The 28,000-nt window shown below is 38.4% G+C and overlaps 1 protein-coding gene across 1 annotated transcript; it reads left to right on the top strand.

Moving 5' to 3' along the window:
* Nucleotides 1-2: 2 nt before the first annotated feature.
* Nucleotides 3-27,922, top strand: LOC101860054 (UV radiation resistance-associated gene protein). Its single transcript, XM_005110322.3, has 16 exons — nt 3-279; nt 6,057-6,177; nt 6,736-6,770; nt 8,734-8,797; nt 9,874-9,971; nt 10,442-10,552; nt 11,273-11,370; nt 12,971-13,076; nt 14,053-14,179; nt 15,891-15,975; nt 16,745-16,835; nt 18,914-18,974; nt 20,144-20,309; nt 20,874-20,952; nt 22,397-22,491; nt 24,251-27,922. The coding sequence occupies exons 1-16, from the start codon at nt 220-222 to the stop codon at nt 25,176-25,178; spliced, it is 2,325 nt and encodes a 774-aa protein (XP_005110379.1). The 5' UTR covers nt 3-219; the 3' UTR covers nt 25,179-27,922.
* Nucleotides 27,923-28,000: the final 78 nt, after the last annotated feature.

Genomic DNA, 28,000 nt, shown 5'->3' with positions numbered 1-28,000 from the left:
ATCTTTTTCTTCCAACCGAAAGGAAAAATTCTTTGTTTTACTAAATCCTCAACCAATGTCATGTGATCAAATATGGTGGCAGTTTACTCGCCCACCAAGTGACAACAGTGTGGAGATTAACGAGATGTCGTAGGTTGTCATATGGATGGATCAAGTTGTCTGCCGGTTTTGATCAGATTTATTTTCACGGAGTTATTGTGAACCATTCAATGTGAAATAATGCATTCATCCGAGGATTTTCCTGTTGTGAAAAGCCCATTCAACTTGCAGACGTATCAGGTTTGTTGTCCTTTTGTTTTGTAAACAAAATCACAAGACAACGACTCAGAAGAAGAAAGAGGGTGTTTACCAGGGGCGGCTTGTACTGTAGTTTGTAGAACTAACCGTCTTGCCTAGCACTTCGATTCCCTTTTCCCACCTCCTCCCCTTTGTCCCCAACCCCCCCCTCCCCCTCAATAAAAAATTGAAATCCCCCCAACGCCAACAAAAAACGACAAAACATGCACACACACTTGACACCCTCAAGTCAAAGTCAAAGACTGGTGTGAGGCAGGGATCTTTAGAATCTACTTTAGTTTACCCCTTTCCTCTTCATTGGCAGTCGATTTGCTGATGAAAGAAACCACCAGAGGACATAGAAATTGTACAGTGTAGGCTACCCCATGGACACAGTTGGACGATCTGGACTTTGTGGACGACTTCGCCTTCGCGCTTCTGCTGACTGCTGCACCCCGCCCAAGCGAAGACTTTTTTTTACAGTAACAGCCTTTCAGAGTCTGTTACTATTGGATTGAGGATACACCCCGGAAAGTCAAAGGTCCGAAAGACAGATGCACAACAAAAGGAGCAGGTCACAATAGAAGGAAATACACTAAAAGAGGTTGAATCCTTCTGCTATCTTGGGAGTTATAATTTTTGACGAAGTGATTATTCGGACTCGAGTCCGAATATGAAAAAATGTTATTCGGACTCTGATTCTTGTCCAGCATGACATCACTTCCGACTTCCTGTGACTCGTGACTCTGGCTTCCTGTCCTGCCTCACTCGTGACTCGCCTCAAGCTGGGTAGAGATCACTTCGCAAAAAGGCGTTTTGTGCAGGAGCCGAGTTTTAATCTTACGATGAATTTGAGGCCGGCCTGAAATTTTATAGCGCTTCTAATAAATGTTTATTTGTCAAGAAGTTATCAGAAGCAATTAAAGATGGCTCGTTAGCGTGTGTCGGGGTCGGATGGGCGGCCTGCACACGTGTGGCTGTGTGCATGTCGAGGAGGGGGGTGGGGGGGGGCACTATCGGTCCGGGCGTTGAACGTCGCATACGCGTCAGTCTCCCCCCCCGGCAACTGATCATTATTACAATAATAAGCTAGTCTTGATGTAGATCTACGTAATGAATTGTGCGCTGGTCTATGGAATCAAAAGTTGCCGTATGCTCAGCTCTACACAGCAACACAACTTTTTCTGGATAAACAGCTCATAATATGCAGGTGCCAGGTGGTCTGCTAATCTTCAATTTCACCTTTTTCTACAACAAAGAAAGTGGGAAACATGGGGGGTGAGGGGGGGGGGCGTATCAATGAGGCGGCGGGCATCGGATCGGCAGAAAAGATGTGTGTGTGGGGGGGGGAGGGGGGGGACTATAGAATGAAGACACTTCCTTTTTTCCGGACCCGAGTCCGAATAACATTTTTTCGTATTCGGACTCGAGTCCGAATAAGAATTTTTTTTATTCGGACTCGAATCCGAATATGAAAAAATGTTATTCAGACTCGAGGGAGGAAGGAACAGGTGCAGAAATAAAGTTCATATCTTTAGATAGGATTTTTGGAAGACAAGAGATTTTTCACTTCCAACAAAGCTGAGGATTTTCGATTCAAATGTGAAGTCTGTGCTGTCGTATGGATGTGAGACATGGAACACATCACAGACTTGCATATATAAGAGGATCCAGGTTTTCTTGGTGTCTACTCTAAGACAGTTTACTGAGGATCAGATGGACAGATAGGGTCACCAACGAGGAAGTGTTAATGAAAACAAGACAGATCCCAGGCAGAGATGAAGTAGGAAGAAGGCGGATGCGATGGATCAACATACTCTCAGGAAGTCAGGCACTGGCATTTAATGATTTAACAAAGAAAGTGTTGGATTGGAATCCACGGGATACGAGATCAAGGGGAAGACCGCATGGAACCTGGAGAAGAATTACAGAAATTGATGTACCGAATTTCAAAAGTGGGAAGACTTGGAATAACATCAAGAGGCTAGCCCAGGATAGAGAAAGGTGGAAAGTGTTTGTCTGTGGCCTATGCACCCTGATTCAGGGTGAAAAAGGCAATGATGATTCACACACTCTCGGATCTACATCTTCGCTAGATCTACCCCTCACGACATACACACGCACACCCACACCAATTACGTGTAGTCTTAAGAAATTTGATATCGTACCAATGACATGGTGCTGTCCTGTCCAGATTAGATCAAGTCTAGACTAGAATCAGATACAACGGTGTACTTAAAATGCACACGCACTGAACACAGCATACAGAATTCCTGGTCATAATCATACCTTCTCGTCGCACTCCTCTGAAGACTGTGCATTTAAAGAGTTTAGGGCTCAATGGTATTATAGAACTCTGTGTCTGGCCGGGCTGAGGGAAAAGGGAAGGGCAGGGTAGATTGTAAAAGCAGCCCACACTCTGTCAGCCGAGTGCCTCTCGCTGACTCTCATCCTTGGTGATGTTGGAGTGCAACTAACTATATTTAAAAAATGAGTGAATACCTTCTCGTCTTTTTTGGGCGCCTTCAAATCAACAAAGTGCTTTTTTCATGTTGACATCGCCAAAATGCTCAACACTTCTCATGAAGTGTGTTCTATTGCTGATATAATTTTTTTCAGTTTCCTTTGCAAGGAGGAAGTGCTTGATAAGTCTTTCAGGAAGATCTACCTCTGCCATTCAGAAGAAACTTTTCTTGTCTTAAAGTTTAATTCTCACCAAGTTCCAAGTTAGATTTAATTTGGAATCGGTTGGATTGTTTAGAGTGTGTAAGGGAGGCCCAATTTAATTGATTTGTTGTTAATGTTCATGATGTAAATTTGAAATATAAGGTTAAAGAGTTAAAAACTCTTTCCGGACGTAATTTTTTGGGGGGTCTGATGGCCCATTCCACGAGCCGTCCACCAAAATGCAAAAAGATTAAATTGATGAAATCAACTCAGTACCATGTGAAATGTTCAGCAGAAAGGTTTATTGGTGTAGTTCTGAACTCAAAAATGGTAGAAACCGTCCCTTTCATATAAAAAATGCATGGTGAAAAGTGAGAAAGGAAAATGTCATGGCAAAGACAAAAATACCATTTAGTAAAGAATTTTTTGTTTCAATGACAGAATAAAATAATCCTGTTATCTTTATGTTTGTGTACTCTCCTAGCATACTTTACTGGAATGCAAAAACAATTTCTGGTTAAATGCATATGTTATGACCACATTAGAGAGAATGTCCACCTCTCGTGACAATGTAACACACGAAACACAAAACATACAGAAGCTTTCCCACACATTTAATAAATTTTAAAAGAGAGCTATAATCAAATGCTTCCATGAACGTGTGAAGTTGACGGTAGGAAATAACTCAGTAATATCAGTTCTTGTAAGTAAGTCCCTGAATCTCGTAGAATGGGGTGGAAGTCGTGTTACATCAAAAGTTACCTTTGTTACATTCATACAAAACAAGCAAATCTTCAAAAGTAATGATAGAAATAGGCAAAGAAAAGCAAATTACCATACTGAAACATATCACAATGGAACAAGTTGATGTTTGAAGCTGAAATTGTAACTGACCAGGGGACAAAATGAGTTTTGGTGTAGTAATCTTCCTTTATGTCATTATATGATTCAATAGCTCGGTAAATCTCATCTCTCATTCCAAGCCACTTCCATTTTCCTGTAAAATGTGACATGACATTCTCCATAACCCTCTTGTCCCCTTTCCTGTCACTTCTCCATGGTATTTTTTCTCATCACATCTCACAAGCATCCAATCCCAAATACTGACCACATAGTCATCACTTCGAGATGGATCACTTGCATTCCTAAACCCCTCTAAGGAGTACACATTGTACTAGACATCTTATCTGTCGTGTGAATGCATGGTAACTTCTCTGCAAGGTTCCCAAATCATTCTGTACACTTTCTTGACTCCAGAAACTTCTATATCTTCTATATTTTGCCAGGGGTCCTCATAGTGTCAATCTAATTTTGTGAGAAGTATTTGGCATGAGCTGCAGATCTACATTTCCATCATGAATGTCTTCTTCATATCTGCACTGATATATATGTAACAACACCACTAAAAGTTGACATTTTCTTTGATGGTGATCCAAGGAAAGAAAAGTGTGCTTTATTCACAGCCTAGATGCAGGTGATGTACAAAATACTTCATCATAGAAGCATAACCATCACTCAAAACGTATCAAATTGAAGGAAACTTAATGTGGAATACATCCCAATATAATGTAACAAGGGTTAATTTTGAAACATAAAAAAGTATCGTGCATTCAAATTAGAAGGGTTAGAAATGGCGATGGTGATGAGAAAAATAAATTTTGACGGAAAAAATTACATTCACCAAACATGTGAAAGCAAATCAGCATAGCTATCTTATCATACAGGCCAAGAGCATAATCCATAAATTTCTGAATGCGCAGCTTTTTATTTGAAAGCAATATTCCAATTTTTGTTTGGGTTATGATATAAATGAGTCCGGTTACATCGCTTTGTTGTGATGCAAGACAGTAAGAACTAATTCACTTGTTTTTCCCCAAACCCACGCTTTGACAAAGTGAAACTAGATGTTTTCATTTTCTAAATCCTTTCCGAGTTTTTCAATAGCAATAAAAAGTAATTATAAATGACGGATCGTGTTAAAACGAAACAATACTGAAGGCACCCTATCATAGCCGATATATCGGCGATACGTCCTCAAGGGATGTGGACTCGCGCCGATATATCGGCAATACGTCTGGAAAGAGTTAAAAAAGCACTAAGATTTGAATATAATGGAGATCTGAGAATACAATTAGGTGCGATTCATGAATAAACCCAAATTTTAAACCCACTATCTTGACATCTTGCTCAACAATATCATCTGTACGAGACGACAGCTCTAACTATAATTTATTTTACCTAGAGGCTTGACACAGTTGAGATACAGCTGTTGGGATTCCTAGTTGGGTTTAAATTACGAAGTCCCATCTCTATCTCTGTCTCTGGATTGACTTTTTACTTTCAATTGAGATCATTGTGTGACTTGAAAGCAGTTTCTTCCCTCCCCCACCCCTATGATTAAAAATGGGTAAAAACTTATAGATTCACTCCCGTCTCATAAAGGGTTTTATATTATAACTTTTTATGGGTTTTTTAGGGAACTGAACATGATTTTGGCATTAAAAAACGCAGCAAATGATTAGTTTCAAGAGGGGGAGATCCGCCCGAATGACTACAAAAGAGTGCATGATAAACAAAACAAAAAGCCAAACTGGCATGGATAGCAGCCGCGAGAAGGAGTGATTCTATAAAAATACAACACTACACTTATAGCATGAAGAATAGATAAATGATCCCTGTGATATTGAGGTTTTTGTCTTCTTTTAATTTTTAGGGTTAGATAATGTTGTTACTGTTGTTTTAATTTAAGTAAGTAGCCGAAAAGTATGAAATTAAAACACACATTATTTATACACATACATACAGGTTCTAAGTCAATTCTCATATAAGAAATGATGAGTAATTCAGAGGTATCTGGAGGAAATGTTGGTTTTGTCAAGATTTTTTTGCCTAGTTTGCTCAGGTTTTCTTTTTTTCACTTTTCTGCTGTTTCATTGATTTAATTAATAAAGATTTGATTTGGCAGTAGACTGCTTTTTTTCCCTGCCTTTGGTGTTGGTGCTTATGGAAAGGATGGGTCGTGCACATTTGTTCTATGTCATGTCTGAATTTTTTCATTAATTTTATTATGTAAATTTTTCTTATGAGAAAGGGCACTGTTGTTGTTTCTGCAGCGCCGTTTAAGGCACCTTCAGAGCATTGCTGTGAGAAATCTCCGCTGTCCGCAGGATGCTGATCTTGACTTTAGCTCACTACAGGTTTTCTTCACGCTTCACACTAATGAGAAGAGCAATGGTAATCATTTATATTATTAAATTATATATATTGTATTTAGGTAATTGTATATTTTTACAAAAAAATTATTGACTTTGTTGAGAGTGGTGCCCGAGTTCATAATCTTGAGAAGGTGTAATTACAACACAACATTTACCTGTCCTTAGAAATTAATATTTCTTTTAAAATACACTGATAGAACAGACATCTTTTTTGTCAGTACTCTGCAGAACTTTATTTGATATATACTGTCAAAGTTATTCTTGAAAGACTGCCACCCATTGTTGTTCCGGAGAAAAGTGATTGTCTGAGGTGGGTGAACATCTTGAACAATGTCGTAAATTGATATTTTTAAAATGCAAGGAGGAAAAGGAACTGGTCGTTTGGACTGGTGATGGTGGCCAATAAAGCAGATTTCATTATAGATTTTAGCTAGTCAGTGGTGAAAGCTTGTAATGGGATTTTATGAATGAGGCTAATGAATTTTATTGAATTAGGGGGATGAAGTTGTAGTTGTCTCTCCCTGTATGTTTGTATGTCATATTATTGTGATTACCAAAATTTAATTTCCATCTCCAGCTTTCTACACTAGTGAAAGGATCACAGGCTCCCTGGTATGTGATTTTAGCTTTTCAGTAAAATTTTTGAAGTTTCTATCAAATGTTTTAAAAGTGAATAATGCATTATGTTTGTTAACATGCTTGTGTTATAAACTTTTACTGTCCCTAGATCCAGTGTTTTGCAAATCGCTACCTCAGAATTGCGAAGTTGTATCTGACATTTTTGGCCATTTTGAGTTATTAGGACCATGAGGCCAGAAACCAAATTCTGTCTGTTCTATAAGAATTTTAAGATAATTCAGTCATTAACAAGACCCCACAAAATTACATTGTTCTATCTGAATACCAGAGGATCCTTTCAGAATCACAATGTTCTATCTTCAAGAGAAGAATTGTGTAACGATACGTTTGAATCAAGCTCTCGTCAGTGTTGGGTCATGTAAAGTTATTGCTATCATTTTAAAGTTTGTTTATTTGTCTTGTTTTAGGTGAAAAAAAATGGGCATCTGTATTGAATAGAAGTAGAGATATTCGCGATTGAAGAAGGTGAGGGTTACCTGCTGTCAGAGGTAAAACTAGTGAGAAAATGCCTAACTAAATAGAAAAGCAAGAGAAGACGATACCAGTGTAACTAAATTACACCAGTGATTTTTCAGGATATAATCCAGTTTAGGCCCCAACGATTACTTTACTTACTACCCTATTATTCTCCAATCCTGCAATCCTTCCCCTACCCCCTAACCCTGACATATATTAAGATACTATTTGTATTTCATTACTCTTGGGGCCAAAACCAGAGATTTTTCTGATTTTGCAGGTAGAATTTTGTAATTCTGAGCTTAGTAGCAAGCTTTCTTGAAAATAACAAAAATCTATCTGCAAACAATACTCTATCTGGAAAGAATCACAGCCAAAATGACTTAAAACCACCTGTTACAACTCACTTTGCATCATGTTACATGAATAATTGAGAAATATGGTGCTTTCAAAAACGCCTGACCATGTTGTTAAAAACTTAAAATTTTCAAATTCGATTTTATCAAAACTAGGTACTGTGCGGATAGAAATTTGTAATTCTGAGGTTGCGAAATACCGATAACAGAATTTGATTTTTAAAATCTTTTCCTTTTGAAAGACGATCAGTTTTGCATAAATAAAATCTGATTTTCAAAAAAAAAAAGTGCACACAATTAGACCGAACGAGATTTATGGTAAAAATTAAGTGAACATATACACGGTTTTGACGAAGTGCATAAAGGGATCTATAACTTTATATTATCTTTATCCACTTTACGTCTTCTCAGTTGTTATATAAATATATATATATATATATATATATATATATATATATATATATTCATTTCTATGCATTCCTGTCTTACTAAAACCATTTCAAAATTACTTTAAGCATGTTATTTTAAAGTTTTTCTTTTCTTTTTTTTCTTTTCTTTTTTTTTTGGTAAGTGTTTTATGACACTCGCAGCTGCATAAGGTCATATGACCACGCAGGACAAATTAAACATTTTGCAGTTGGTAGGAAATTTTGAGTTTTGGCCGAGTCCATTTGTCTGCTGGGACATTGTGTCCCTCTCAATCCCCTTTGTTCCTGACAGGCAGGGTTCAATCCTGATCCCATATGATCTAATGAGTCGATCGGTGCATTATATGGAATGCGAGTCTTAAAAAGAATTGGGGCAAGTTCAATTTCGGGAAGACAACAAACGACAACGTGGCTTCTTTGGTTAATGACTTAGTTTGATAGCTTGAATTTCTGTGATCTACTTCAATGGCCATTTTCTCAGCTTTTAATTTGCTACCCCCAGGTTATTCATAAGGGCATACATTTGTATCTATGGTTCTTATGGATGGATTTAGTTGAAATAAAAGCAAAATACTCACAATTGAATGTAGTTTAAGAAACAATTGTTATTAAGAATTCTTTATCTGGACCATCAAGTCGTGTTTTCCCTTGTCACCACACCTATTTGATGAAATACTTCTTTTTTTTAAATTTCAGAATCCCACATGGCAAAGTTTCGATTTACATCGTTTTGACTCAGAAGTGGATCTCACCTCAAAGTGTATCCTTTATCAAAGGTTGAATATGTTGATGTGTCCTAACAAAATCTGATGTACTGTTGAAACATCCTTACAATGACTTTTCTGTACAAGGGGACCATTTTTCAACACATGTTTTATTCCGAGAATACTGAAAAACCAAATTGCTGTAGGGGTGCTATGATATCATGAAATATTTTTACCCGCTCCCTTTCTGTTGGGAAGGTTGATGTTTATTGAAGATAATTTTTGTGAAAGGGCAATGGATATGACCAGCGTCTGCTGTGTTGCAATTAATTTTTGTGAAAGGGCAATGGATATGACCAGCGTCTGCTGTGTTGCAATTAATTTTTTGTGAAAGGGCAATGGATATGACCAGCGTCTGCTGTGTTACAATTAATTTTTGGGAAAGGGCAATGGATATGACCAGCGTCTGCTGTGTTGCAATTAAGTGCTTCGCCTTCACATGATAGCATGAGGTCAACTATGATAATTTGGGAGCTTCTTTTTAATGAGCATCTACATTTGTCTGCTGGGACATTGTGTCCCTCTCAGTCCGCTTTGTTCCTGACAGGCAGGGTTCAATCCTGATCCTATATGATCTAATGAGTCGATCGGTGCATTATTAATTTAAACATCTCTTCAATAACAAAAAAATGTATTTTGGCAGTAACAAAATTGTAAAGCACAGCTCCTTGGAAGTGGTCAATACCCAGAAAGGCATATATTTCTTTCTAGCTTTCATTCATAGTGTGAAGCTGAAAATATGCGAGACTATATATTTCTAAATATATATATAATCTTTGCTGGTGATTGAAGTCTTTGATTTGCTCCATGTTTTGAAAGGGAGTGTGTGAGTGTTTCGCAGGTCCTCTGGTGTGGGTTGCTCCTTCTTTCCAATAAATGATCAATTGTCCTTAGCACTCCTCCTTGATTTGTTTGTGTTTGTAATCCTCTAGTAACACCTCTAATTGGAGGAGGCACTAATAAGACATGTTTGTTTTGCAAGTGTTGTAAAACCCTTTATTAAAGCCAAACATCAAACGGAGTGTTTTAGTTCCTCTTTCATTCCAAGTTATTCTCTTGACGAAGCTGTCAGTCTTGGTTGTGCGTGTGTGGATGGGCAACGGGCAGACATGCAAGGTGAAAATCGAGTGCCATGTCTGCTTGTCGGGTTTGGTCTTCTTTGCCAACTCAGTAAGTTTTACTTGTTTGTCTGGATTGCATCTCAAAAGTGTTTTGTATTTCTATATTGCCAATCCCACTTGATTGATTTGAAGCAAAGAATGTCAGAGCTATCAAATTGTTCTTTAAAGTGAGGAGGATTGTGGATTTCTGTGTGAATTATGTCTCAAAAGTGGGAATAGGATGTCTATTGTATCTAACCCACTTGATATATATTGGAAACACATTATGAATAATAATGTCCGCCATCAAATTTTTAAGTAAGTCTAAGGGAAGAGGAGACATTTTTGGTTGACAGAATAAGTGTGGGTAATGCCAAGGATAAAATAGCTAGCTTGCACGAGTAATTACTTTGTCTTAAATCGTATTTTGAAAAGCCAGAAAAATAATAATTTCATGTAATTTTTGGGGAGTATTTTTGTTGAAATCATAGCATTGTTGTCATCCCTTTACAATTTTTTGTTTCACTGTTTGTGTTTCAGCTGCAGGTCCCAGGCATCAAGCACCCCACCAACACATTCCTATTTGGGATGTACAACTTCTACTTCTTTCACTATAACGCCACTGCCACTACACCTCTTCTTGACCATTGGGTGAGTTATTATCTATTGTACACACAGCTTTATTGGGTGGAAAGTCGCAAAAACTCTGAGTGGGTCGTCCATAGTATCTCTTTTTCTGCTGTCTCAGGCTGTCTTAGTTTTTGGTGCATTGTTAGCTCAGCTGGTATCATATTATTAGGCAATAGTGCAGATGACGCAATGTATAATCTTCATATTTTGGAAAATGTAGAAAATAAAAATAGTGACAAAATTGTCCTAGGTTGTCTTTGGCAAATGGATGTCTTGGACCATAATGTAATTATAATATGTCTTCTTTTTCTTTTCATATTTGAAATGCTTTTATGAAAATAATTTGCTTTAAAATTCTATGCATATCCACATGTGTTATGACCATTCCTGTAGAGCCACAGACAATTTCCCATAAGAACAATAACATATTATCTTATCTTATTTTTATAGGGGGGGGGGGGTATGCAGGAGGGGAAGCAGGAAGTGGTCATTTGGATAGATGATTGTCTTTGGCAGGTAGCCATTAGACCAGGTTTGACTGAATTCCCTATTTAAATATATTTTAGTGGGGTATTGTCGGAATCATTTCATTGTGGCCTCGTCTTTTAACCTCCATCCCCTTTTTTGCCTTTTCCTATTCTTCCAGAAAAGCATTGAGGTTGACAATTCGTTCCTTTTAGTCTGTTCATGCTGTTTTACAATTCATCACAAGAGTCATTTGTGTCTTTTATTCTTGCCCAGGTTTTGGACAAGGAAGTCCCGAGAAATAAGGTGCCCGCAGTGGTCAGTGTTGATCAATCCCAGCTGCAACCATCATACAACTTGAATTACTTGTCCAGGTATCATAAAGTGCATAGGTTCCGTTTACATGTTGAGCATATCAAAGATCTTTTGGTGGTTAAAGATCATAGAGGAGTAGGACACACTTGCCCAAATTTTGAAATTCAAAAGATCCCCCCCCCCCCCCCCTAGAATATCCTTATCATACATGTAAGTAATAAGAATCACCCTCACACTTTCTTTTATTCCAAGCACTGACTATGGCTCTCTTTTCGAACAAAAAAAAAGGTGAAGATCTGAAGGGAGGAGAGTGGTAGTAAGACAATCTACTTTCTCTACCCCCTCAGGCAAAGGTGTATCATGTATACTGCTTTAGTTATCATCAGTGTCGATGGACAGCTGTGAGAGGGAAAGGGAACATGAAGGACTTTTTCACAAACTGGGTTATTCCCTATTGAAATTCTGGTTTTCCCCCCTTTAGATTGCAAATGGGATCTTGAATCTATAGTTATTTTAAATCTTACAAGTTGTAGACCTATTTCCTGTTTTGTCACAGCAAGTGTTACTGAAAATAAGCATTATTTAGCATTTTCATCATAATAAAGGTAGTTTTCAAGCTGCAAGCATGTATTACCCACCCAAATTTTTCGAAAAGAATGAAGATTTGACATACCAGGATACAGTTGTAGTCCAGGCAAGCAGATATTTATGATGAATGAGTACAATTTCCGAAAGAAAAAAAAAGGTAAGAAAAAACAAGCCTTTTTTTTTTCTTCAATTTCTAGGCCTCTTTTGAGACACTTGGTCAGGAACGTCTCTTAAAGCAATGTTGCAGTGTAGTATACCCATTTGTAAACGAAACAGCTGTTTCTTGTTAACATCCTAAAAACTTAAAACAAACAGAAGTAAAAATATGCAGAGAACTGCTTTCAAACATGCTATTTATAGAGCACACTTAAGTTTAATTTCTTTTTTAACTTCCTGTGAAAAACTGGACTTCTTTAGTTTTAGACGAGTTTTACAGCACTTGCAACACAATAAGGTCATGGACTAAATAAGAGAATACTATTCCTTACTACAAAGGATTACACCCCCCTCCCCCCCAGCTTCTACTGTGTAGATAAGCAGCCACAGTGGCACATATACAAGACCTCGTCACTAGATGTACTGACTTCTGACTAAGAGTTAAAATATGTTGTATCAAAATGTAATGTAACAAAAAATGATTGTATCCTACTTCCATTCATGATTTTTTAGTTTTCTTCAGTGGCATACATGGTAATGTGAATCAAACAATGAGTACATTCCTCTTTTTCAACTTTTTGGATACAACGCATTTTGTCACAAAACTCATCATGGTGTGACCTACATTTCATCAACTCGTGTTATGGCATTAGAAAGCCAACTACTCTTTTTTTTTTAGCTTAGAAAGTCCATTTTGATTTTTATTTTTCTTTGATGTTTAAAAAATTGAAAAGCCAATTGTTCCATGTCCACTCAGACTGTTAGGGTCACACTTCCAGATTTGTCAAAATCGCTCGCTTTGTGTGGTGGAGGGGGGGGATTTGTTTTTGATGACGTCAGTTGATTTCTTATTCATATGAAATATTTTATAAGATGAATGAGCTGTAAACAAAAGTGGAAATACGATTTCCCCAGGATCCACACTGTGCGAAGGGCCATCAAACAGACACAGGCTTCAGTGACACGCATCCATTCCAGTATAGAAGACAGGTTACTGTCTTCCACTGAGAACTCTGAAAAGGTAGTGCAAGTTTATTGCTTAGGGGTGTGGAAAGACTTAATGGATTACAGCTGAACATGTGGTGATAGTGTTCTAATTATGTAATTGAGATAACATAAAGATGATACTTTCCTTACACATATGTTACATGTGTGGTTGTTAGTCTTGGTATCACTTTGCCTCTGTAAGGTTTCTTCTCATGAACACAAAATGAAGGTATGTTTTGTTCTCAAGATCAGGAAGGCACTGCCTGGTAATTTAAGAAAGATCTGATCATTTAATTCATTTGCAAGCCAACTTTAGTCATTTTAGTTTTTAGATTAAAAAGATATATCTAAATTGTTAGTCAGAAGACAACATACTGTTTATGTGTTGCTACCTGTATTTGTAATATCATCAGAGCCTGTGTACTTAAATCAGGATTGGGCGATATATATAAATGTCATACATTATTATTATTATTCTTTTTCTGTAAGGCTCCACCTTTCATTGCAAAAGGTGTTCACGATAATGTGGTTTGATGTAGTTTTAGTAAAAGATCTATTGCTGTTGCAGCTCAGGTCACTAAGTGCTGAAGAATAGAATAGAAATGTTACTTGAGAGTAGAGAGTAATATGGTCGCTTTTAAGCACAAGGGGGCCATCCCGAAAAATGCTGTTTTGAGAAAATCGAAGGTAAAGTTTTTGCCCCTTGTTCATTTTCATTAAAAACAAGGAGAGTTTTCTCTATAACCAAACAAATATACATATCAATGGAACCAAACTTCTCCTATAGGTACGGCAATGCCCACTTTTGGTGTAGGTCAAGATTTCTGGAAACCCCCGAAATCTGGGTCAGCCTGCTTGTCCTTAAAAGCGACCATTTACAAAGGAAAAAGGGTAGAGATAATGACGATAGATGCATCTGATAGGAAAGAAGGAGCAAACCACACTAGAGTGCCCACCAACCACTCACTGTTAGAAGCAGAAAGTGTAGAATTCCAATGCTAATGTTTCAGTTATCGCAGAGAGAAATGTTAGAAATGAAAGTGAGACAACTCCGTCGAGAGCTGTTGTGGCAGACGCAGCAGAGGCAGGCAGAGGAAGAAAAGCTGGAAAAATTCAAGGCAGAGCAGGATGCAAGATGTGAGTAGCTGTATCATACAGGTGTAGTCTTGTATCAAAGTTTTTCAAAATTAGTATAGGCTTCTATTGATCCCCATGGGGGAATTTGTTTTACAGTGGCATTCATTCATACATATACATTCATACAAATAATTCATCAGCACAACACAACACAACACTTATACGCAAATAGCAACACTATATCATTTTGTGTAATTATTGTAATAAATTATATAAGTGTGTGCCTGGGGACAAGTCCCAGTTGTCGGAAATTTTGTTGTTGAAGTAAGGGCATATTCTTGTTGCAAATGTTATGCTGAACACGCTGATTTTTTAAACACTTAAGTAGTTAAAGATATGCCACATTTAGTAACACAAGGTGTAAAAACAAAGTTTGGAAAAATAAACACTATTTCTAGCACATTTTTAACCTTTGGTGAAGTACAGCATGTAGCAAAAATAGCTAATAAAAAATATTTAGACTTAAAATATTATAAAATAGTTTTAATGTGTTATTAAGAAATGGTTAAACATGTGTTTTCTAATGGAACTAAATTTTTGACCAGGTATAACTTTTTTGTCCTTTTCATCCCATTGTTCAAAAATAGCTTTGCAGACAACTGGCATCTTTCTTTATGCACACACACGAATACAGTAGAGTCTGCTTACACTGACGTCTATGGTACCGCTAGATTTTCTCTGGTTTAGCCTTGTTTTCGGTCCAGAGAGGGTTGCTCAAATTGCCATGATTGTCAACAGTGTGACTTGTGGATGCCTTTTTTGGTAACTGCAATTTGATCTGCAGGCTGTGCGCCTTGCACTTTCTTTTCTACATTGCCAGCTTGCTTAAACTCACAGTCTCACAGAACACTTGAAAAAGTAATCAGCATACTGTTCTGCACATTGTGCTCTGCTCTGCGCTAGTCTAGAGATGTGATAATTTAGTGATAAAGCCCGATGCCAGTGACACAATGAAACACACCACATATGATCACATGCTCATGTCTAGTGCCTTTGTGAACTAACTTCGCAGAAACAATAGGTCATGACCAACCAAAGGTCGCGTGACACACACACACTCGTTATCCTTGCTTGACTAGGTGTAAACACTGTGTGTAGACGTACTGATTTACGTGATTAATGTAGGCTAGCTGTACACTGGTAATGCCTCTTTCTGAACCGCAATCAATGCACATGGGTTCTCTTGTCCCATTTCTTTTGTTTCGCTATCTTGAAGCTCACAAGATTCGATGATTTTTATTACTTGGGGGTTGCTAGTTAAGATTTCGTTGACATAACTGTTGAAATTCTTTTTGGTTTAGAAATGGGCACATTTTAGCTTAATCGATTGCTTTCTTACAAAGACAAAGAAGTAAAAATCGGGGATTTTATTTTCTTTCTTTTTGCTGCTGTTTTTAGATAAAAATGTATTTGGTTTAAGCAGACTCCACTATACGTGTATATTTAGCACACTTCCACAAGGAAAGTGCTCAATGAGCTTTACAATAACACAAAGATGGAATATTGGCCTGACTACCTGTGATTACCTATCCTGTTCCCGGCATATACTATGTTATTTAAAGCATATACTATGTTATTTAAAGGACAATATCTGCATCATTATCTGTCATTGCCTGTCCTGTAGCTGGCAACATGAAGCAGTGTTTGTTCAGGCTCATTTGATTTTATTATTATTATTATTAATATTATCATCTCACGCTTTTCTAATCAGTGGAAAAACTCAGAAAAGACCACACTCACATGACCTCTCGAGGCAACAAATGCGAAGAAGACAGAACCTTGCATATACAGTCCAGGTAGGCTGCTCAGACGTTGTGTTTAAGTTCAAAAAAAGATTTTGAATATATTTTTTTTTCAGATTCATATACATCTTCAGAATTCTTTTTTATCAGAGAACATATCTTTAGCAAGGTATTCAACTGTTCTAAGCTGAGAAAGCGACATTTTTCAGTTGTGAGAAAAAAAACTATTTCATTCTTTTAACAATCCTTCATGTATACTTGTAGCCTTTCTTACTTTTTTTCCAAATTTAGAACTTAATTCAACACAACATTTTTTTAGCTCATGCAACAAATGCCACCGATTGAAAACCTGCAATGAAAAGAATGTTCAAAATGTGAGGCTTGGTACATCTAAACAGCCAGCCAATAATATATAGCCAGTTGCTGAAGTGGGAAACTGAATGTCACATGGTGGGTTTTGTTGTTGGTGGTGTGGGGGGGGGGGGGGAGTTTGGGAGTTTTTTTGTTTGTTTTTTTGTCAGCAGTGTTGTTGATTGAGGTTGCTGTAGAGGCTTTCTTTTCTCTCAAGTTCACCAGCCCTTTGTCCTTCTGCATGTTCATCCACTTGATTGACATTTTGCCTGTGGTTGGTGAGTGCACAGGTATGGTTTACTCTTTCTTTCCTATCAAACAACTATTGCCCTAACCTCTCTTCCTTTTTTTGTGTTTGTTACTCTCTTGTAATACCTCTAATCTTCAGCATTTATATTGCCTAATTGTCTTACAAGTGCCATAAAACGCTTACTAAAACAAATCAGTTGATTGACATTTTGCCTGTCCACAGGGAGATGTTAGTCAAAGAGAATGCCCAAGTGCAATACAGACGGAAACAGATCATCAGTGAAATGGCGCACTACATCTACCCTATTAACGAGGTAGGACCACATGGACTCTACTTCTCTGGGGTTAGATGTCTATACCATCAGGTCTTGAATTTGTAGTTGTATGAGTTTACCTCCCTCTTCAATGCTACAAAGACATCTACGAGGCAGGATCCCTGAGATTGTCATCCCATCTCTGCCATTACAGAGCTATATGGGTGGAAGTACTCCTTGAAAATTTACCAAACAGCCCTGCAACTCAAGAGGCCACTCTTTGGATTTGACTAACAGCCATCTGCACCATAGCCTAGCCTGATACCAACTGAGCTATTGGTTTCCCCTCCCCCATCCCCTCCCTCCCACAGAGAGGGGGGGGGAGTGACCTGCTTTATTCTAGCATCTGATATGAGTTCTCTAAAGGTTGCTATGGAAGCTATTGCTGTAAGCTTTGGCTCTATAGGCTTTGCAAGTCATGAAGGAACCCCAATGTACCTGTTGTAGTTTAAAAGACATCGCAAATCTGAAGGTTATGCAGAAGATATTTTTTAATGCTATACACTTCACATTTGTTTGCGACCTGTGACCAAACTTACACCTAACGAAAGGTATTGTGTTTGTCATTTTAGACTTTCCTTCACAATTTTACTTGACCACTGAAATTATTTTAATTTTCACTAGATATATGGGCCAAATTTTCTTTAAACAATGTATGGATGTTAATAAATTTCAAACTGTAAGTCCAGAACAAAGTGAAAATTTATTTTTGTCTACTTTACAGTTTTCCCGGAAACTGTTTTACATCATGTCTTAATATAGTGCAGGTTTAAAGAATGAAAATTGCAAGATACGAAGTTGGTGTAAAAACGTGTAGATCTATATATCAGTTTTCTGACGAACTTGATAATCTCACATTGTTTTTCTTGAAGTTCTAATTTCAATCTTGAGTGGTCTGTGACTAATCTTTTGTATGCTACATTGGGCTCAGATTACAAAAGTAAGCCAGAAATAATCTATTTAAGTCAAAATTTCTGTATATTATTATGAATGCCCTTAAGTTCTATAGATATCCCCAAAAGTGGCTATGGCCAGAAGTTTCAGTAGACCTGCATGTTTGCCGACAATCGTCTGAAATCTGACACCCGCGAGCCGGCCGATGCTATCGCTAGGCCCACCTGTATTAGTCAATGTGCGTAGTACGAGACCTGGCCGACTGCCAGCACCCCCTTTTTCTCCCGTCGGGTTTGTCGGCACTTTCGTTTTCGTGCCGACTTCGGCGTTTCCAACATAATTGTCGGAACCTGAGTAGAAATGCGAATACTAATAGAATCTAGATCTAGATTTCTAAATCTAGATTTATATAGATCATTATAGACTTCAATGGAGGATTCATATTCCAATTCTATTGTGTCAAACCCTATCATAGGTTGTGCTGTAATATTAATGTTGGTAAAAAGCATTTTCATCAGGTGCGTGAATTATTTATTTATAGAATCTAGATCTAGATTAGATCTAGAATCTAGACTCAGCTGAGTCCCATTGTTCGGAATCAGATGCGGATTTCTAGTTCAAGGCCTATTCCTATTCACTTGTTCTACAACATCTAGATCTAGATCTAGATTTATTTAGATATCTAGATCTAGAATCTAGATCTATATGGAGGGTTCATATTCCAATTCTAAATTGTATCAAACCCTATTATAGCAAAGTAGATCTAGATGTAGACCATACATGCTCCTTGTTTGTTTTGGAGTGTGGTTTTTACTTTTTTTTTTTTTTTTGTCATTTTGGACTTGTGCTGGCCTTTTTACATGAGGCCTGTTGCAGGTTCTTTCTTGGTAGGGTTAGGTCTCTTCTTTATTGTATTTGTTGGGGTGGTCGCTCACTACTCGGAAGTCCTTTTTATGACACCCACAAAAGCTCTCATGGGGTGCGGGGGGAGGGGGGTTTCGCAAAATTTTCAGACAATCTGGTTGAGGCTCACATGCAGGTCTATTTCAAGAAATTGGTGGCAAATTTTGAGATCATGTGTGTCTGTCTGTCTACTGGGAAGTTGTATCCCTCTCAGCCAGGATTGGCCAATGTTAATTTGCTACTCACAATCTCTTTAAATGATATTCCTCTTGTGTCCTCAGGATGAGAAGCAAAACTTCTACATAGTCAAAGTAAAATTACCCAATGCGGAAGATTATCAAGGTAAGTTCACCCTCTATACATGTTTTTTTACAGCCTATCGATTTCATTTTTATTCAGTAAAAAATAAGGGGCCAGCCAGGTTCCCTCTCATGGATGGATTTTTTAAAAATGCCATTTTTGCTCAATTCAACGAAATTTGACAAAATCTCCCTGAAATCAATTTTCAAAACTATTATATTCTCTGCATGTCTTTACTAACTGTATTTTTGTTCGCAAATGGAACTTCTTAAATTTTCAATTATTTTCACAAAACCCCATAGGTATTCCTGTTTTCTTTAGCTGCTCCACTTGTAAAAGAAAGGGGATAAAATTATTAAAAGTACTTCAATTTTTTTAATGAGAAATTTTTGACAGTGGACCTGTGAGTACTACATTATCCTTGATAATTGCATCATAGTACAGTCACTATGAAATCAAAATTTCTGTAATGGTGTATTTTGCATAGTTTGATCTTTTCCTACAAAGAAATGTGGTAAATTGGACTAAAGTTCATGTAGTGAAAGGTAGTGGGTAGAGGATGAGAGAGAGAGGTAGAGTGAAAGGATCGCTATTGGAACTATGTTCTTTGTATTATTGTAAAGCACATTGGGCTTTTTTAGTCAAAATGCGCTATATTATTATATCAATGTTATTATGATTATTATTATTACCCTAAATGATAACAAAAATCTAGTGGAGCATTTAAATTCTCTAGATCAGAATTTCAATATTGAGGCATTATTGCAGTTTAAACTATGTTGGATTTTACTTTGTTAGGACATGTTGTGACAATTTATTTTCCACCTGTCAAAACAAAATAATTGTCAAAGTGCATGTCAATTTATTTTTCAGGTTTCCGGTTATTTGTATGGTAAATGTTCCTGTTACTTGTTTTTGCTCCTCAGTATTGCAGGATTTTGTTTCATGTACTATAAATCCAAAACTTACTTTCTTACTCTCTACACATACTGTCGGGTACATAAAGCAGAGAGTAATTGACCCCACGCTTGCCTATTCATGGCACACGCTCATATGACCTTATGCAGTTGTGAGGGCCGTAGAACTCTTACTAAAACTAATATGTGGCCAATAAATCCAATAAAAGAGACATAATGTCTCAGGTTACCACCTTTTTAAAAAAGTTTTCTCAGAACAACAAAAAATGATTTCCTCCTTTTTATATCCTGTAGGTCAGGACGAAACCAGAGTTGCCGTGGCATTGGGCTTCACTTGTCACCTGACGCAGATGTTGTCCCACTTCATGGACATGCCGTTGCGCTATCCCATGGTGCATCGGGGCTCCCGGTCCTTGATCATAGATCATGTGCACAGCAAACTAGCGGATAAGGATAGAGAGTGAGTCGAACAAACAATTAACCATCACACCCAGATGCTGGTGGGATAAGTCTGTGAATGCATGAAACATTGAGCAGAAAAAGAGCAAAATGCAACAAGATGGGAGATAAAAGATATGACTTGACAGAAACCAGCGGACGTAGGCTGAAATCTTGACGAAAATAAGATTATAAGTGCAGAATGCAATTCAACTCAGAAAAACGTTCCCTAAAATGTCAAAAAATATTTGTGCTTTGACAGTGACTCTAAGAATGAAGAAACGCTTTTACCCACATTCTGCGTAGTTCTTTCTACTGCCCTCAATATGATTTAGCAGTCTCAATTCATTTTATTAATTTTTTTTATATTAATTGTTTTTGGAGATTCATCTATGATAACAGTTTTAATTTTTAATTTGACACTCGTATGGTTCATTCTTTTATTCAAAATCTAAGGTCACATTTTTTTCATAACCCAATGGTACGTTTTCCTGTGATATTTTTTTCTACCCAAGGCTACAGCTGCATAAAAAAACAACAACAATTTTTCAAATGTGTAATATGTATATATATATGTATATCTCAGGTTTCCGTTATATAGCAAAGGCAAGGAGAAGTTTCAGTTCAACTACGCTGTCTTTCTACTGAACAAGAATGTGAGCCAGGTACGTTGTGGGGGAAGAGGGAGTTACAGGATCTGTGTCTCTACACCTTATAAAATGCCTTCATCACCAATGATTGCAATGATTGTAATTGAGTGAGTATTAACTCACTCGCTGCCCCTACTCAAGGTGTCTCGTGAAAATTCAATGGTCAGGGATTGTCATTACAACTCCCCACTTTTGAGCTTCCCATTTATTTTCTACTGTCACCTGGTGTGTTTCATGGCTGGTCTTTGCGGGTTTGTAATTGCTGTCCTGTTTGAGCTGATTGAGCATTTTTTTAGTTACATCCCTTGATACCTGAATGAAATTTCCTTTTTTTTTCTCGGACGACCCAAAACGCATATGGCACAATGGTGAAAGAACCTCACTATATTTTCAAACTGATGGACTCGTATGTTAATGGGCTGGGTGGGATCTAGACCTTTTTAGTGCTGAAGAAGATTACAGCAGCAATGCTAACCCTAGTAATGTAGAGGCTAGTGGAAGAGAAGACTGCAGGGATTACTAACAGTGAACGTTGCGATCTAGATATAGGTCCAGTAGTAGAGACAGATAGTGATAGTGTGATGAATCTTGACATTGATCTGTGGCCCCAGAGCTTAGTTCTGCCCCCCTCCCCCCCCTCCTCAGAAATCAAACTCACATATTCTGTGCTCAATGGTGAAAAGCTAAGCCATTACATCACAAATGCGAATCTCATCACCAAGAGTTTTGGGGTGGTTTTTTTGTTTGAAATCAGTGTGTGTTGTCACTGAAAAAAAAGGGGGAAAGGTAAAACGAATAAGTTGTTTGTGCTCAGTACTGTCATAATGAGTTTCCAGAGGTAAATGATGGAACCAGTATTGTTTTCACTACACTGCACAAATTATACTAAGATTATGTGTGATTATGCTTGCTAGGGAAGCAATACCCAAGTACACTCAGTGGGTGATTGGAGATGCTACTGGTGGGTTGTGTTTCTGTCTTCATCCCAAGTTATTTCAGTCTTCTATTTTCCATGCACTTAACAATTGTTGTCAGTGTGTACAAAAAGATGGGTTGAGGTCAGGGTTTTTGGTGCTCTGAGTATATCCACCCCCGGTCTGCCCCCTCCCCCCAATCCAACATCATCCCTCTCTCTCCCTCTCTCTCTCTCCCTCTCTCCCTCTCTCTCTCTCTCTCTCTCTCTCTCTCTCTCTCTCTCTCTCTCTCTCTCTCCCTCTCCCTCCCTCTCCGTCTCCCCCTTCTCTCTCTTTCTCTCTCTCTCTCTCTGTCTTTCTGTCTCCTCCCTCCCTTTTTCTCTCTGTCTCTCTCAATAACCATTACTGTATCATTACTATCAATGTCCTTGTTCTCACTCCCACTTGGGTTACAGTAGGCTTTTTGTTCTTATGATCATAACCTCCCTCCCCCCTCCCTCCCCACCTGACCCTCCCTTGGCTCACCCATCTCTTCCTTGTCTCAGCTACGCTTCTACTGTGGCATGGGCACTCCAGACCTGAGGCAGACGTTGCCCAACCTGAGGTCTTTCCTGGAGCAGAGACTCGGAGTCAGACCTCCGTAAGTTCTCCCCCGCGTACATGCATGCTGCCAAAAGATTACTAAATTAAAAATTATCCAATTGCTCTCTTCAATATGAACTTCATGCCTTTTTTTTTTTTTGCTTACTAATCATCACATGTTCTGCTTGCATGTGTTTGGAGGGCTTTACTGGAAGGTCCTTCTTCTTTTCTCTCCCTTTGTATTTGTTTTTCTCGATTGCTTTTTTTTCTCCACACTAAATGCCTATTATTGTGCCGATTTGCTTTTTTTTCTAAAACTCAGATTATGACGCTAATTGAAGTCAAGAAGCAGGTAACGGTCACAGTTAATTTTTAAGGTGTTGTGTTGCCTTGGAGGTCTATATTTGCATTTGACACACCTGCATGAAGGGGCAGCCCTTTTTTTCTGAAGCCAGAACTTTGTTGGTTTGGGAGAGACCTGTCAGCCTCCAAGCAGCAAGAGGAAAGTACTTACCTCACCCTTTTGTTGCATCTTTTATGAGACAGTTTAGGGTAAAGATTGGTAAAGCTCTTCTGGTAAAATCAAGTAGTAAATGATAGTATTAAAATATATACCTTGGTCCTTCATGTTGTATGAGGGCAAATTCTTAATTAAAAGAAAAGGGAATGGAGAAAGAATTATGGACACCGTCTGCAAGCAAGACTGAGGGGGAAAAAGAAGAAAAGGGGGACCACTTGCTTCTCTCATTGGTGGCACCATGAAAATTCATGAAGTTATCTGAGCCCTTGAAGACAGGACTAAATAGAGGATGATGGCAGTTATGAATTATATTGGTGTCATTGAGTGCAGCAGTCAATACCACTCCTAGTAATTCAAAAAAGAGAATAAATGAAGTGATAGAATGACCACATTTACAACTGGAATAAAAGTAAAGGTTGTCTATATTTCTCAAGACTTTTCCAACAGTCTGGCTGTCTGAGATCCCAAATGTTCTCTTTTTTTTCCAATAGTTCTGCTGTGTTTCTGTGATGTCAGTGATTGATGAGCGTTCTAGAGCTCATTTTTAGATTTTGGTGGCCCACCTGTTCTCTGTTTGTACCGAACAAACAGTGGAGTCGGCTTAAACTGAAATTTGTGGGACAGCTAAATTTTATTCGGTTTAGCTAGTTTTACGGTTTAGAAAGGCTGCTCAAATCGTCTTTCTGGTTTATAATCAGCTATCTTAAATAAATAATAGTGGTTCGATTTTAGCACGATCTTGATATCTTATCAAGGCCTTTTACAGAATTGCAATTGTGTCCTGACCTTTCAGGATATTAATAGGGGAACAATTAGGTAGAGCCTGCTGTTTCTGTGACATGGAGTAAAAATAATTTTCAACTGACCATTATTGTATACATTTATGTGTGTAAAGTAATTTCAACAAGTGTTTACATATTGTTTTAATTCATTACCTTACTTGTGGGCCATGTCTTGCCCTCTCCTCTTTTAGATCAGGAAAACAAGAAATAAGTTCAGAACTTTAAAAAATCAGTGCTCAGTATGAGAAGTTGCTGTGAAATGTCTGATATAGTGCTGGACCTTTTTGTTATTCAAAAGCAGTTTTTTAGAGGCATCATGTTTGCATCTTCTATTGTGGGTGGTTAGCAGGAGTTTTGTAGGGTTTGCTCCTTCTTTCCTTCTAACATTTCTCATCCTTATTCCTATTCCTTTTGTTTGTTACTCTGGTGTAACACCTCTCTAATCTTTAGCACTTATATGACCTAATTTTGTTTTAAGTGCCCTAAAAATCTTACGAAAGCGTTATACGTTTCAGGAGCTCTGCTGAGCAACGGAAAAGCACTCCCTTACAGTCTCCGCCCACAACCAGCATCGGAGGCTCCCAGAACAGTAGGCGGAGCCAGGCCCTCTCTAGCCCCTCCTCCGGTTACCTCAGGAAAGACATCACAGCGGACTATGACTCAGCAGCCCCGTCAACGCGCGGTGGAGATGGAAACTCGGTGGTCAGCGAGGGCATCAGTATGGCTGACATGGATGGGACCAACAGCACATTGGCAGCCGAGCTCCCAAAAAGACCAAAGCTGATACACTCAATGTCTTGTCCCCAGTCGGCCCGTCCTTTGGCCAACGGCATTCCTTCATCAGTTCGTGGCGCAGCTGACCCTAGCGCTCCCTCCAATGGTCATTCCAGTTCAGCGTCCCCTGTGCGAGAAGCGTCGGAGTTAAACAATGATGGAGGTCAACGTGTGGTGTCGTCAAAGGCAGGGAATAAGAATATCATTTCCGAAGAGGATGAGCGGGAAGACATCTTCAAGCCGTCAAATGACAATTTCTTCCAAGTGACAGTCCCATCCTCAGTCAGCGCTTTCAGGCACTCTGTCAGCGTCATTGAGACAGGAACTCCGCCGCTTGCCATGGGTCTCAACAGGGATGAACCCAGCAATGGAGTAGTCATTCCTACATCGGAAAACCTCACGGATAACGACCAGCGGACTTTCAAACTGGTGCGGACTCCAGCCATTCCTGTAACTAGCCCGACAGCATCCGAGAATAAGTCGACGGCACCTGGTGCCCTCGAACCTCTTGGGGAGGAGTTGCCTCCCTCGGATAACGGTGCCAGTAGTAATGGAGAAGGGAGTTTTGCCGATCCCCAGAACTCTTACAGCCAGAGCTGTTCTTTTGATGATTCCGAGATGTACATGCCAAACGAGCAAAAAGCAGAGTTATCTGTTTTAGAACAATAGTGCCAGGCCATTATGAAGGGTAGGCATCCTACACAGCTTACCTTCATTTAGACCATGACTGTCTTTGTCTCATTCCATAACATCCCCAAGCCAGAAGACATATTGGGTCTAAGGGTAGCAAGTTAAAGTCACAATTGTTTCCCTATAGTTATTATATTTTGTACAGTGTTTTTGCCCCTTAGACTTATTTATTTTATAGATTTAGAAGACTTTCCCTATCTATCACCCAATCTTGCTTTTCGTTCTCTCCCCACCCCCTTTGGACACAAGTGATCATTCAGAATTAGTCCCATCATGTATCGTTAATAGAAATTTTGATTGTATTTGGCTCTGGGTATTTTGGGAACAAAGGGTTTTGTCATTGAGAGGGATGTTAAACATTGGAAAAAAATGTTTGGTGAGCTTTTTTTTGTTTTATTTGAACATTTTTTAACTATTTTTTTTTTTCTTTCGAGCAATTGATTGAAAAAAGTTTGGTTTTTTTTGGTTGCAATGAAAGTGTTATGCGACTATGTTGAAAATAAAACAATTTTCTCTTTTTCTGGAAATGTTTGGAGAGTGGGAGTCTTTGCCGGTGACAGGACAATGGCACAAATAGAGTGTCCAGACAGACACCTCAAAACTCTGCCTATTGCTAACTAATTACATAGAGACTAATGGTTTGTGGGCACTTACATCTATAATGATAAGGGTTATACGTTGAATAAGTCCACATTGGAAGCCATGGGACATTTTTCAAGTGTCTGCGGGAATGAAAGTAGATGGATAGATACTTAATGTTATGGAAAAATTTCCCATAGCTGGCACTGAATTTGAATGATTTTATTTGCTCTCTGATTGTATATTTACATCCTTGTTTTCCCCTTTACCGGCTTGACTGTGTGTCTTTTGCTCCCAGCATTTTGCTGAAATGTATAATGTTCAAGCAGATGGTTGAAGAGCACCAGTGGTAGGTCATGCTTCTTTTCTTTCCCCTTTTTATTTTTGTCAGGCTGTGTTGCCTTTTCCATATTTACTAAATGGCAGTGTTTGTGTTGATTTTCTTCTCTTTTCTCTAACAAAGAGACAGTTAAGGTCTTTTAATCCTTTTTCTTTTGCTCAGTGTGAGACCAGGATGTTCATCTTGAATGATCTAACATTACTTTTTTTTCTCTTGTGTTCCATTCCTGTGTTTTCAGTTACTCTATCTCAGGTATACTTGGTCCACTAGCATCTCGTGCAGTAATTAGGTGCTTTTCCGTGGCATGCAGGAGACCGAAGTTGGATTTCTGAATGGGGAAAATTTTCATTAAGTGTCTCGGTCTTTCTGCTGGGACTTAGTAACCCTTTCAGCCCGTGTTGGTCCTGACGTGCAGGGTGGAAGCCCACTCGTTACATGATCTAAATTGGTCTTATCTTGCATGGAGTGCTGTGTTTTGATAGTTCTTAACTCTGTGTGCCATGCACTGACATATCACTGCCTTTTCTCATGTCATGTGACTTTGTCACATGCTGATAGAGCATATCACAAGAAGAGTTAGGGTTCAGCAAGGATTTTGTGATTCTATGAGCGTTTGCGGTATAGCGGTTAGGTCCTTTGCCACAACATGTTAAAAGTGTGAGTTTGATTTGCTTCTTGGGAAAATATATTTTATTGAGCAATTTGCTCTTTCTGCAAGACTCTTGTGTAGGCCCTTTGAGGCAGGTTAAAAACCCCACATCTTTTCTTTAATAATCTAAATTGTATCAGTGGAGCATATGATATTTTTTTCTGTTATTTGTGGCCGTCAAATTATAGCAAAGCCATACTAAATTGCAACGCCGACGCACACACTTCTTTGAGTCATAATATTCCTGAACTGATCTCTGGGCCTCTGGAAAAATGTCTCTGGTTGATGGGCTTTTTCCATGCAGTGTCAGTGAGGATGGGAGTGATGGTGAAGATTGTGAAATGGGGGAGTCGAGTGAGTGGCATTTGAGAAAAGAGTTCTCAGAACTGTAAGTTATAGTTATGATAATTTGTTTTTGTTGTTACAGTTATTATAGCAATTGAGGAACTGTACTAATCTTTTTTTTTTAGTTAAATTGTGCACAAATATATCAAACTATTTAACATCACAGCTGGGTAACAAAGGATTTTGTTCATGGCTCACAGGAGATGTGAGTCCTATTCTCATAAGTGGAATTGGTTTTATCTGGTATCTTTGTCTTATCTACTGATATACTGTGTCTCACTCAGCCCTGGTTGGCCACGACAGGCAGAATTGAAGCAGCTACAGCCCTGAATTATCTGCATTATTATTCTAATTTGTTTCTCACTTACTGGTAGGTCCTACACTTGTTCACTCCCTCAGTGCTAGAATCTGTGGTGTAGTGGCTACGCACTTTTCTGTCACACGCGGAAGACAAGAGTTTGATTCCCAGATGATGAGAGATTTTATCAAGTATCTCCTTCTACTTGCTGCCACACTGCTTCCCTTTCCGCCCAGTTTGGCCGCGACAGGCGAGGTGGAAGTGGCTCACCTTCTAAATAAGTTAAATTGTGTTGATAGGAAGGGTGTAAAGCATTTACAAATAGAAACTCTCCTTCTGCTCTTTCAGAATGCCCGTCTTGTTGTTTTTTTTCCCCTCTCTATAAAAGACCAGTGCTGTGTCGAATAGCACACCTGTAGTGAATCTAAACAGGAGTTTTAATAGATGAGCAAAATATCAAACTAATTGAAAATTTTTTGCCACCCTCACTTTAATCCACCTTTCCATACTTTTTTTAAAAAAATGCAGCTGTAGTTAAAGTTACGTTGTATTTGGTCTTATGTGTCTGTTCTATGCCAGTCGTCTGAAAA

Source organism: Aplysia californica, unplaced genomic scaffold (assembly GCF_000002075.1).
Source record: "Aplysia californica isolate F4 #8 unplaced genomic scaffold, AplCal3.0 scaffold00875, whole genome shotgun sequence".
NCBI classification, from domain to species: domain Eukaryota; kingdom Metazoa; phylum Mollusca; class Gastropoda; order Aplysiida; family Aplysiidae; genus Aplysia; species Aplysia californica.
The sequence above is the reverse complement of the archived record's forward strand: the minus strand, read 5'-3'. Positions and strand labels throughout refer to the sequence as shown.

Bases quoted from the DNA above. Each gene is read 5' to 3' on its own strand.
- LOC101860054 (XM_005110322.3), top strand. From the start codon at position 220: ATGCATTCATCCGAGGATTTTCCTGTTGTGAAAAGCCCATTCAACTTG. The intron at 6,178-6,735 runs GTAATCATTTAT...TTCCATCTCCAG, and splicing joins CACTAATGAGAAGAGCAATG to CTTTCTACACTAGTGAAAGG. The intron at 16,836-18,913 runs GTAGGACCACAT...TTGTGTCCTCAG, and splicing joins ACATCTACCCTATTAACGAG to GATGAGAAGCAAAACTTCTA.